Raw genomic sequence first — 12,781 nt, 5'->3', positions numbered from 1 at the left:
GATAGCTGCCTTGGAAACTCCACCGCGCAGTACTGTTGACACTGCACATTCTTTTAGGAGGCAAACACATTTAACCAAGGTTCTCCCCACTGCTGAAAAAAGAACCTTGAGCCACCTCCGACTGGAGACATAATTCGTGATCCGCTAGGCATCCGACGGCTGAGTTTGTCTACCCTGGCGTTCAGAGAACCTATCAGGTGTTGAACCACCAAAGTTACGCCCTACTGTTCCAGCCATGTCCAGAGGCACAGAGCCTCTCGACAAAGGATCCACGACCCCAACCCGCCTTGCTTGTTGCAGTACCACATGGCGGTGGTGGTGTCCATGAATACCTGCACCAGCTTCCCCTTGACAGAGGTAAAAATGTCTTCAATGCCAATCGAATCGCCTGGAGCTCCAACAAATGTTTGCAGAGCCTCGCCTCCGCTGGAGACCAGTGTCCCCTGATCTCCACCTGTCCCAGAAGTGATGCATCTGTCACAACTTAGATCTGGTTGGGGAAGGGAATGGGATCTGCCACTGACCCAACTGCGGTTCGTCAACCACCACTGCAGATCTTTTGCAGTTCCTTCTGAGATCTGGACCATGTTGGCAAGATTTCCCCAATGCTGTGCCCAAAGGAACTTCAGGTCCAATTGCAGAGCCCACATATGCCACCTAGCATGCTTCACCAACAGGATGCAGGAGGCTATGATGTTCAACAACCTCAGAGTCGGTCTCACCGAAATCCAGGATAGAGTCTGAAACACAGGAATCAGCCTGAATATCCTGGACTCGCTGCTCAGAAGAATAGGCCCGAAAAGGCACTGTGTTCAGAACTGCTCCGATGAAAGGGAGCATCTGAGAAGGAGTCAGGTGTGACTTCGGCCCGTTTATAGAGAACCCCAAGCGAATGAAGGAGGTTCGCCATAGTCTGACGGTGGGAAACGACTGCTTGGGGCGAGGACGCCATCAACAGCCAGTCGTCGAGGTAGGGGAAGACTGACACCCCTAACTAATAGAGATCATAACGGCCAACTCCAATCCAGAAGCCAAAAACATATTCCTGGGAGACTTTAATCTACACTGGGACGACGGCAATGACAAATTGGTTAATTCGCTTAAAGAGTTCCTCGCCGAGCTAAACCTCACACAAGCATGCACACAACCTATTGGATTATTTCAAGAAACAAAGAGGCATCAATCCGCGCTATAGACCCGTGTGATTGGTCCGACCATCACGCCATAACATTTGTGATCCCCACAGTGAAAAAGGGGAGGACTGTGCAACCCCCCAAGACCAAAAAATTGATCCGAGATATAAAAAAGGCGAATATTGAGCTATTGGTCGAAAGCTGCGAGAGAGGCTTAAAGCCACCTAACGACATGCAGAATGTAAGCGAGCTGACTGATCACTACTTAACCTCAATTGGAAATATCGTCAATGAAACCATGCCACTAAAACTGAAAAGAATCACAGATAAGCCAAAGAATCCTTGGTTTAGTGGGTCTCTGAATGAGGACAGGCGCAAACTGAGAACAGCCGAAAGAAAATGGAGACAACACCCTTCCTCACCAGAGCTGAAAGCCCTCAGAAAAATCAGAAACGAATATAACAAAAAGGTAATCAACTCCAAAAAAGAATTTATAAGAGCAGAACTTGACAATGCCAAAAACAGACCAAGAAAACTCTTCGAGATCCTAAAGCAGCAATCAGATAAACTAGCCAAATCAACTCAAGAGAACTCAAAAACTCCCTTAAGCTGCGAGGAATTCTCCTCATTTTTCTCGGAGAAGACCAAAGCGCTAGAGGTACAGCTCGCAAACGCCGCGGCTACCCTCCCGACCCAACCTTGGCCGACGAGCGAGGCCTGCACGACAACGGAGAGTAGTAAGACAAAAAATAAAGCAAATTGGGACACATTTGAACTATATGACCAGGACAAGATCGCCAAAACGCTGTCCGAAATCAGACCAAATAACCACAATCATGACCCTTTACCTGCAAAATGTGTAAGAGAAATCAGCCACATTGTGGTTCCAATCTGGACGAAGATAATAAACGCTTCACTTACACAAGGGATCCTCCCTGATTGCCTAAAAACAGGACAAGTAGTGCCAATAATCAAAAAACCGACAGCGGATGCATCAGATCCGAACAACTATCGACCAGTAACCAACATCCCTTTACTGGCCAAACTAATTGAGAAATGCGTGCAGAGCCAATTGAATCAACACATCACCAAGTTCTCCTTACTAGACGAATGCCAATCGGGGTTCAGAGCAGGGAACAGCACGGAAACAGCGATCCTGCATATTGTTGATGACGCGCTACAAGCCCTAGACCAAAATCAATCATGCCTATTGATTCTCCTGGACCTGTCATCTGCTTTTGACACGGTAAATCACGAAGCACTATTGATCAGGCTACAGGACAGGATGGGACTGTCCGGAAATGTGCTGAGATGGTTCAACTCCTTCCTAAGAAACAGATCTCAACGATTCCTGGTTAACCAAGCAATCTCACCCCCCTGTCCTAATGCAATTGGGGTCCCGCAAGGCTCAACATTATCCCCAGATCTATTCAACCTGTATGTCGAACCTCTCACAGACATTCTTCGGAAATCTAAGATATCCTACCACATGTATGCAGACGACACGCAAATATACTTAAAGATCGCCTCCCTGGAAGACATAGATCTAATGAATGAGACACTAAAGATGGCTTTGCAATGGTTAACTTTGAATCATCTGAAATTAAATGCCCAGAAAACAGAATTCTTGCTAATTGCACCTCCAAGGAGCCACCCTGAAGTAAAGGAATGGACCAAATTGGTGACTGCGCTAAACTGCACACCAACCCTAGTCAACTCAGTTAAATCACTAGGAATCACACTAGATGAGAATCTCAACATGAAAGCCCACATTAATTCAATGGCGAAAAGTGCCCGCTTCCACCTGAGCTATTTAAGAAAATTAAAACCATTCATCTCAGAGGCAGATCTAAAATTGGCTATACAATCCCTAGTGATATCCAGGATCGAATATGGTTGCTCTACCTTAATTGGCCTACCTAAAACATCCACAGCACCACTCAAAGCCTGTCTCAACGCTGCGGCAAGACTCATCACTGGATCCAGGAAATTTGATCATATTTCTCCCCACCTGAAAGCTCTAAACTGGCTACCATATGAGGCCAGAGTTCAAATGAAGTTAGCATGTATTACTCACAAAGCGGTGCACTATAACATGCCAGGATACCTAGCCAAGAAAATTAAGCTATCGGGAGGAATCAGACCAGCTAGAAGCGCCAAGGAGCTGCTGTTGAGGCCAGCCATCTTCCGAAAGAAAAAGACCTATGATCGAGCATTCTCCGGAGCTGCCCCCAGAGTCTGGAATTCACTACCCCCAAGCATTAGGAAGATTCAAAATATTGTACTATTCAATCGTGAAGTGAAAAGCCTCCTGATGAGTAAATACCTTGCATAGGGAAGCCGATGGATCGCTGGTATGATCATTTCCATCAGCTGAAAGGTGGCCTCTTATTGAATACCTTCACTGACAGGAGATTGACTCCACACACAACCCTCAGCTGTATCATTATGACTACCACAGTCCTATGTGAACTTATAACGGTTTTCAAAGCCAATCTTTATAACCTCTACCTCACCTTATCGAATGCTATGGATCGTGATATAAGCTAAGCCTTCTCACCTTGTATTGCTAATTGCACATGTGTTTGGAATATTTATATTTAGACACCATTTATAGCCATAGTTTCTACTACCTCATATCTGTTTGTTGTATAATTGATACTGTACTGTCATTGTGTATCCTTCCTCGATGTTAAGCGCTCTGATACCCACGGGTCTTGTTCGCGCTATACAAAACTCTATAATAAATAAATAAATAAATAAATAGATGCGCTGCGACCACCGCCACCACCTAGGTGAAAACCCGAGGGGCACTGGTAAGCATTTTGAATTTCTCCTTTTTGATGAAGAGATGGACGGTCCGAAGATCTAGACTGGGCTGTAGCCCCTTGTTCTTCTTTGAAATCAGAAAGTTGAGGGACTAACAGCCACTACCCACTTCAGAAACTGGGACCCTTTCTGTAGCTCCCTTGACCAAGAGAGCAGCGACTTCCTCTTGGAGCAACTTTAAGTGATCCTCCGTCAGCCGTTCCTGTTTTGGCAGAATGAGAGGAGGGATAGAAAGGAAAGGTAGAGAATGGAGCACATATCAGATAGGTGAGGACCAAATTAAGGTTCCTCTGTGGCATTACAAAGGGCATAGGTGGAAACAGGTGAGCCAGCCCTTTTAGAAATCAATGCACAATGTGAGATTTGAAAAGAGAAGGTTAGTCAGGCAGCCGCAAAAAAGCAGACAGAGCAGAAAGCTAACCCTTAAGAGTGCCCAAAGCAGAGCTCTGCTGGGCAAGGGTCAGAATCAACAAGAGATTTATTCAAAGTTTTATATAGCGCGAACAAGATCTTTGCAGAAATCAGAGCTATCACGAGATGAGGGAGTTGATGAAGCGAGTTTTTAAAATTAATTATGTTTTTACTCGCTGAGTTAAACTTCCATAATAAAATAATAATATTAATGAGTTTTGCATGATTTGTATTAATTCAACCTAGAATAATGTGCATTTACATGAACATGAGGGAATTAACATTATGTGCTCTTGTTGCATTTGCCAGTTCGTTCAAAAATAATAAATTAACTTTGTCTTTCTGTTTTGTCAACATTAATTGTGGCTGTTTAAATAATGGCATGTGCTTATTTTTAAATGTGCTTTAGTTTATGTTGTGTCTTTTATGTGGCAAAAGCTCGTGGAGAAACCTGAGGCTCGTGTGAAAAGTCTCTATGTTTGCTGCTTTCTCTGTGCTTAAAGCTAGGTAACATAAACTAATGGGTTGACATTAGTGAAGGGGGTGGGTAACAGAATGACTTTCATTACTCGAATTATTTAATGTTTTGTGTTTCCTTGCATACTAGTGCTACGAAAAAGAGGCCTGAGGCCTAGTTTTAAGATGGATGTTTTGGAGTCCTGTCATGATGAGCCGAGCACAGCAAAGAATAAAAAAAAGTTTGTCGTTCACAATCATCAGTAAACAAATACGAGGAACTGTGCATGATGTGCTCCGTGTTGTATTATTTTCCAAGGACAGGATATGGCAGAAAAGCCAAAGCTGAGGAAGCAACGAACTGTTATTCAATAAATTGTTGCAAAGAACCTCGGAAGCTAATGTCACTTGCATGCAACGAACAAAGACATTATAGAAGAGCACGATTTCATAATGTAGAGGCAATGATTTCATGTGGACTGACGGCTGTCAGCCAATTGAATCGCAGGATGAGTCTTTAAAAGTATTCTTTTAGCTAGTTTTAGATAGAGAAAAGGTATAAAACTTGGCCCCTTGGGAGGAGCTTTGCTGGCTCGTTCCTGAATCCTGAGAGCGTGAGATGCTGACGGACTTTTGACTCACGTAATGGAGAATGAACTTATGCTTTTCCTTTTAGGTTCCTATTAAGATTAAAGAGGGAAATATGGTTTTAGGGAATGAGATTTCTTTGGCTTTTAAACTTTTCATGCTGATTTGATTTGAACTGACAGTCTAATGTGCCTTTACTTAATAAAATGATACTAAATAAATGCTAATAAAAGATTTCATATTTGAAAATGCTTTTTATATGATAATAAAGTGAATAAAATAGATTTTGAAATGACAAGCTGGTCTTGTTTGTTTTGAGTCAAGTTACCATTAGTTAATCCATTGCCTAGGTGACTTAATTAAATGTACATATTTATGACAATGATAAACTGCAGTTGTATATAAATATAGATAGTTTTGTGAATAGTTCTGGATAATTAGGTCACATGATTCAGTTGGCCAATTCTTGCCTCAGACATTTATGGGCCTTGTGATGAATTTATGAATAATGGTGAGTATTGTGGTGTTTTTGAGACAGAATTTCTTTAGGCCCGCTGGATCAATGGTAAACAGGGATGACCACTTTAATTATTAAAACCGACCCTGAAATTTAATGGCACAATTAATCACAATTTTCACTTAAAACACCAGGTGTAAAAGATGATTTTTCAGGAAAAGCTCTAGAATACATTAAGACCTTCCTACAACATCATTGCCAATAGAGCAAGGGAGGTTCCCTCAAACTGCCAATGAAAAGAGTCACTATTGTGTCTTCCTTTCCAATGTCGTCAATGTGCTACTTTAACTTAATGAATGATGTAGACATAGAATGTTGTTTAGTAACTGAATGTGTTGATTTGCCAGTTCTATCAGGAAGGTGAGCAGAGACATACCTTCTTCCTAGTGAAGATATCTGTTTGATTTACATGTAGCCTACCACAGGTACTAGTGACAGCCCAATTTTGCAAGTGAATCAATATGCATTATGTATTTATTACAACAGCCCAGCTTGGTTATGTAGCACAATTTGCATTTTTACAGTCACTATGCAGGGTGCCCAGGGACCCTGACAGTTATCCCTCCTTTTATATATGTATTCCTCAAGACACATGCAAGTCACAAGAAATCACTTTTTAATTCCCCCCACTCCCCACCAAATGGTACAGCCACTGGGTTAATAAAAAACATCGTACTTAATTTAGAACACTAGCAAAACAAGATGTATTAATAAAAACTACCTTCATTATCTTGGGATCAAGTTGAGACCAGTGAGTAGGGGTAGAGAGCTCTTCAGATTCACCATCATATTTGTCTTCTTCTTCCTAACGCAAAGTTAAAAAAGGTTCTATTAATGTAGGTTTTTATTTTTATTTTGCTGCTGTTCCGTGCAAGCAGCAAGGCACAACCGTCTGCCAGATTTTCTTCACCTAAAGGTATTGTTTATATACATTCAGACATTCAGTACACTGATCGAAATGCCAGTCATCAGTCATTCAAAGCAAGATCTGATAAGCGAAAGGCAATGAAACTTGCAGCACAAACATACAAAATAAATAAAATGTGGGGATTTAATGGCACTGGAGATCTCCATCGACAACGCAAAGTCCAATCTTGCTCTTAACTAAAATCACCCAACTTCCTTTTTATTATTTTGTTCTAAATAGTACCAAAACGCAGACTTGTTGCGTGGTACAATGAGGCCACCCCCTTGTATTGTATTTAAAATACAACAATTACATGTTCTAAGTGAAATAACTAACTATAAGTGTAGAAAAGTTCAAATATTTATACTGAACTTCAATCAAATAGTGCGAGATTTTGAATCTAGCATTGCAGAGGGCAGCATGTGGCGCTAAGCAAGATTTAGCACAATGTACTTTGAGAATTTTTAAAGTTAGTATATGCAATAGATAATCCTTACTATGCTGCTAAAAGCGTTTTACCAGTCAGTGTATAGCAGTTATATTCCTCATGTGTGTTTGCAATAAAGGTGTATGGTGTACTCTTTGTGTCTGTGATCCTGTGCCTGTAAAAAGCAGAAATAGAAAAAAGGGATTAGCATTCAGTGCCTGTTCTCCATCAGCTTCTTTGCGATCACCCTGAAGCTTCTCGACCAGCTGCTGCTTGTATCCTCGGGAAAGGATTTCCCACTCAGAGCGGGTGGGAAGGCAATGCCAAACATCCGGGAAAAATAAAACCACTGTCTCCACATGAGCTGGAACTGTACGCCCCTTGTGGGTCTCCTCGGGGCGAAGGTAGCGAATCTCTGCAAAACGGTACCTGTTGCAAGGGAAGAAGCATGTTGGAAAAGAAAATTCTAAAACGTTTTAAAATCCTAGTTCACTAGAATATCAAGAAAAACAGATTTTGCTACAAGAACTTGAACTCGGTCTACAAAAAAGAAATGTATTAATGCCATAGTTTCTCTAGATGCAGATTTCCAAAATGCATAATGGGGATGGCATATAAAAATTTATTAACAGTAAACCTTTTTAATTAATGTTTGAAAGATTGTAGTTCAATTTCTCTAGTAATAACACGTGGTGCAATGATCAAAATGATTTTATAATGAATGCAAACAAGGTCAATAAATATCTAGAGAAAATATAGCAAGATGATCAATAGTTCCAACTGATTGAAAAATACAATTCACAAGGTATTTCTGACGACTTTCAGCGAAGCTTAAAACGAAGAAAAATGTAAACTACGGTAAAGTGGTTATGCAGTAAATAATGAAGCCTAAATTATATTAGCAATAACATTTTCAATGTATTTGGCACCCATTAAATATATTCCAGAGTATCTCTCATCAGCTTAGAATGTTTCCCTGCAAAAACAAATGCTGCTGACAAACTAAAAAAATATGAATGATGTTTAGATTTACTCAGATTACTTTACTTACCACTGTGTGCACAAATTTAAGTCAATTCCTGTCAGAGCCTTACAACAACGGATAGCAGTCTTAATTAACACCGACTGATTCTTCTCTGGATCAGGGCCATCTAATGAGGGAGACCAGTGTCCCCCAATTGCCATTGCCTCGTCTCTCCCTTTCATACCCACTAAAAACTGAAAAGAAACAGAAACATCGAGTTCATTCAAATGGATATCTGAGATGTAAAAACACCTGTTAACAGATGGAACAATCTTAAATCTTTCAGTGTCAATCGACCTATGAGTGTTACCATTAGATATAAAGGGAAAAGAGACCCATGCCTTATTGGAGGGGCGGAGCTCTGAAAGGTAGATAGTATTACATTCCAGAGGAACAAATACGCCTCAGAAGGAAAAGCGTACAATGAACGGAAAGTTTTACATACCCTGTAACCATGTGTTTGTAGATTGTAGTGCTGTAGAGCCACATGCTCTGAATACTACTGCTGTCTATTGTGTGGGGTAAAGCATTTGTAAGTTGTTTTTCTTCAAATACGCCTTCGTGTTGAGGTATCTTGCGACTCCTTCTTTAGCCCACAATGTACCAGAACAAAGACTCCAAATCAGATTGATTTCCCTGGGTGTGAGTGATTTAGGTGGAGTGTAATGAATCAATACAATAAATTAAATGTACTGTGCACTGTGACTAATTAAGTAACGATAAACATCGTGTATCAAAGTTCCCTTCTGAGTAGGCTGGAGGAAGCATGTGAATCTACACTGCTACAAGCTATAAACAGGTGCTTACAGAATGTGCTGTTGTAGATATACCTGCTCTGTATAGCAGTGTCTTCTGTAAGTGGTCGTGAGCAAGCCGATGTTGTAAATGTTTGGAAAAAGGTTCCTTTCATAGGCTTATTGTGTTTTTATCTAGGAACCTGAATCAATATTACCATTGTATGCCCTTGTACGGCTATAATCAATAATATCCCTATAATGGCATAAGAATCAGATCCATATTTCAGTAAATCGCCCTTGCAGTCCAAGGCACGGCAAAAGCTACTTCCTTAGATTCCTAGAAAGCACAACGAGTTCTTTCAACACACCAAACCTCCAGCAACCTGGGAAATCCCCCGCTTGCTTTGTTTTGATTTGTAATAGAACTCCTGCGAGCACTGTAAGAACTGCCAGTTCTTAGTGACATCTTTATTGACGTCTTATGTCCAAACCTTACGTCAAACTCGGCACCTTTCAGGTATAAATATACCAACGTTACCTTAGGCAAACACACGGTGGTGGTTTTGGAGCAGAGCAGCTAATCTTCTTGCCGAGAGCCCAGCAGACGCGAAGAGCCGACGGACGCTGCCCCTCCTCTTTGACGCGCTGAGAAAGACGCTGTCTTTTCTCCTGCCGAGAAAATCCAGCTTCGGCGTTTCCAGCCTACCCTTGCGGGTGACTGGGATATCGAGTCCTGAGAGAGAGATACCAGACCTCCTACATTCTATTCCCAAGGTACAGTGCTGACTAAACCCATAGAGAGAATTCTTGTATCAGATTCTTGGCAAGACCTACTTAACTTAAACTGCTACTTACTTACTCCTACCCACGTATTAGGCTTGGGTCAGGTACACCGGGGTAGGCATATTTTAGAAGCACCAGTTGAGCACGTTAGCCTATGTATATATGCATGTATATATTTTATACATTTTAAAGTATCTCATGGCTAAGAAACCGTATCAATGCTTTTACAGTATTATTTTATAATACTCCTTTTACTGTACATACTTTACTTTATATTAAGTATTGCAATTGTGGCAATTCATTTCTCTTGCATGAGAAGGAAGACTGCTCAATAAATAATACCTTTTATTGAAAACCCCCATCTCTCTATTCTCTGCACTCTGGTGAAACTAAGTACGCACATCTGACGAAGTGAAATAGCGGTCTATTGTTTTCACTAGACTCTAGAAATTTACTCTTATTCTGAGGGAGCAAAGATGTCATGTTTATGCGGTTGTCGGAAGCTGAATCACTTCTTGTCTGAGCCAGGGAAGCTGATCCCTTCCTATTCATTCAAGAAAGTTTCCAGTGACCTCTGAGCTAGCTGGTGCAAACCTAAATTAAGTCTAACATAGTCAGTAGAGACCTAGAAGACCTCAGTCCTACGTCTACACTGCTGTTTCTGTTATTCCAATGCGCAGAGCCTATAGGGAAAATAGGAACTACACTACAGGCTATCCAACTAAAGCTTACCAATGGGCGTGAATATTCACACACTGATGCTTTGTGAAAATGTGTGGTATGGACCACATAGCGGGTTTACAAGTATCTGCTATCACAATGTTTCCTAAGAAGACCACGGCGGCCCCTTTTGAGTGGAATGTGCCCTAGCCATCAAAGGCACTACCCTTAGCTCAGTGCAGCCTGTATCTATACACCTCATCTGGCAATGCCAACCAAAAGTGTAACAGCTCAAACAGAGGTCACATATCTCTTGTTAAGACTGTATTAAGCTTCTAAGAAGGGGCTGGTGGTACTTGTTGGAATTATTCTCTTAAGGACTTCCATAAAGGCCTTGCAATAGGTATTTTCAATAGGGACAAATGCTCCAAGTTTTGCATGTATGCGGCTACTGCATCTAAATGTAATCAAATAGAAGTGTATGCCAGCCCTGATTTTTGAAGGCGTAGTAAGTAGCAACTATTATTGTGCACTGATGCTTTAAGTGGATCTATTTGCCTAAAAAGTAATGAATAAACCTTTTCCATTTTAAAGCATCAACAAGTATGTGTGGTGGGCTTGTGTGCCTCATGGATGATTAGCATACACTCCTTATGGAGTATGGTATCCAATCACTTGGACCTCAAATACCAAAACACTAGGTTCATTTGAATGAGGTCTGGGTGTCTGAACTGGCCTTGATGTGGAGTTAGGAGTTCTGGTCTCAACAACAGTTTTTTTGTGTTGTGTGCAGACATTTCTAGCAGTATTAAATATGATCGATGACTTGCCCAAGTCGGTACAGGCAGAATTAGGATCAAGGACGTTTCCCTAATTTCTTCACGGCATATGGGATCAGAGGAACTGGAGGAAAAGTGTAAAAACATATCAATGACCAATTCATCCATTGTGCAATGCTCAAGGAATGTGGGCAACTGGAGGCGAAGTTAGGGCATCTGGTGTTATCAGCGGTGTTAAACTGGTGTGCCCATTTTTTTTAAGTACCTGTGTAGTACATCAGGACTGACCTCCCATTTGTGGACTTGATAATGCTTCCGCTGCTTAACTGGTCCACAATGTTGTTGTCCACCTCAGCCAGATGTCCCGTTAGGAATTAAATGTGATTCCAAATGGCCCAATGCCAGATCCTTTTCTTTTGGCTAGTACTGTCAGTTAAGGAGAGTGCAAATGTACTTAAACTCAGAACTGTGAAGTCCACCATTCACAAGTACTGTAAAGAAAAAAAAAAAATTATATATATATATATATATATATATATATATATATATATATATATATATATATATATATATATATATATATACTGGTTTAAATAAGGTCGACTGACTAAATGGGGGGGCTAACCCAGAATACTACCATTATTTCAGCAGGAGCTAGACGTAGGGAGACTAATTTTACTGCAAGCCCCCTCTGTATTGAAGGACTAAAGGGTCAGAGAACGATTGATGACCAGGTATGGGCCCCGGTTTGTACTCTAGATAGTGTAGTCCTTCAGGTTACGTCTAACTCGAACGTGCTTAATCTCCTCTCCTGAAATATAGCGGGGCTCCAGAAAAAATTACTACTCCCCGAGTGGAATGAGTTTATTGAAAAGTTTGATGTGTGCTTATTCCAGGAGACTTGGAGTCTAACACCTTTACAAACATCTGCTTCACCTCTTATTTCATCCCAGCAATCAGTTCAGGCAAGGGTCGCCCCTCCGGGGGATTACAAATTTGAATTAGCATCTCACTAAATTGGTCGATTGTAACACACACCTGCTCATCACGAGACATTCTCCACCTGACCATTAGAGGGCCATCCAATGGTACAACCCTAGAGCTATTCAATATATATGCAAGAGGTTCTCCGGGCGCCCAAACATCTTCGACTATAGCAGCTCTGGAGTGTGGTTTATCTCGCACTCTGCCCCATTCCAACACTATAGTAGCCGGGGACTTCAATTGCAAAGTTGAACCTCTGAGTGCAGATGACCTACTGGGAACCGCCGAAGAGGATACTAATTGGGCTATTCCGACCCTCAATCTAGTTCCCATCAAGAAGTGGTCACAGAGGGCAATTCAAATCAATGACCTCACCTTGGAATTTAATTTAAGAGCTGTAAATGGAAGGACATGTTCGGATCCAAGCGGAGCAAATACTTATTACAGGATAAGCTCCCCGTCCCGAATAGATTACATTCTTGTTGGCGTCCGATTATGGGGGGATCTTCTGGATATGGTAGTTAAACACTACTTGGATAGGGACCA

At 41.4% G+C, this 12,781-nt stretch overlaps 1 protein-coding gene across 2 annotated transcripts in view; it reads right to left on the bottom strand.

Moving 5' to 3' along the window:
* Positions 1 to 12,781, bottom strand: part of CCAR1 (cell division cycle and apoptosis regulator 1) — a 1,290,009-nt gene that overhangs the window by 663,395 nt on the left and 613,833 nt on the right. For both annotated transcript variants that reach the window (XM_086922386.1, XM_086922387.1), the window contains exons 13-15: positions 8,320 to 8,486; positions 7,487 to 7,697; positions 6,656 to 6,739 (exon numbers count right to left, since the gene is read on the bottom strand). In XM_086922386.1, coding sequence (XP_086778512.1) covers positions 6,656 to 6,739; positions 7,487 to 7,697; positions 8,320 to 8,486 — 462 coding nt within the window. The remainder of the gene's footprint in view (positions 1 to 6,655; positions 6,740 to 7,486; positions 7,698 to 8,319; positions 8,487 to 12,781) is intronic.

The sequence above is a fragment of the Lissotriton vulgaris genome, chromosome 5, assembly GCF_964263255.1.
Source record: "Lissotriton vulgaris chromosome 5, aLisVul1.2, whole genome shotgun sequence".
In the NCBI taxonomy this organism is placed as follows: domain Eukaryota; kingdom Metazoa; phylum Chordata; class Amphibia; order Caudata; family Salamandridae; genus Lissotriton; species Lissotriton vulgaris.
This window is presented reverse-complemented; position numbering and strand designations above follow the sequence as displayed.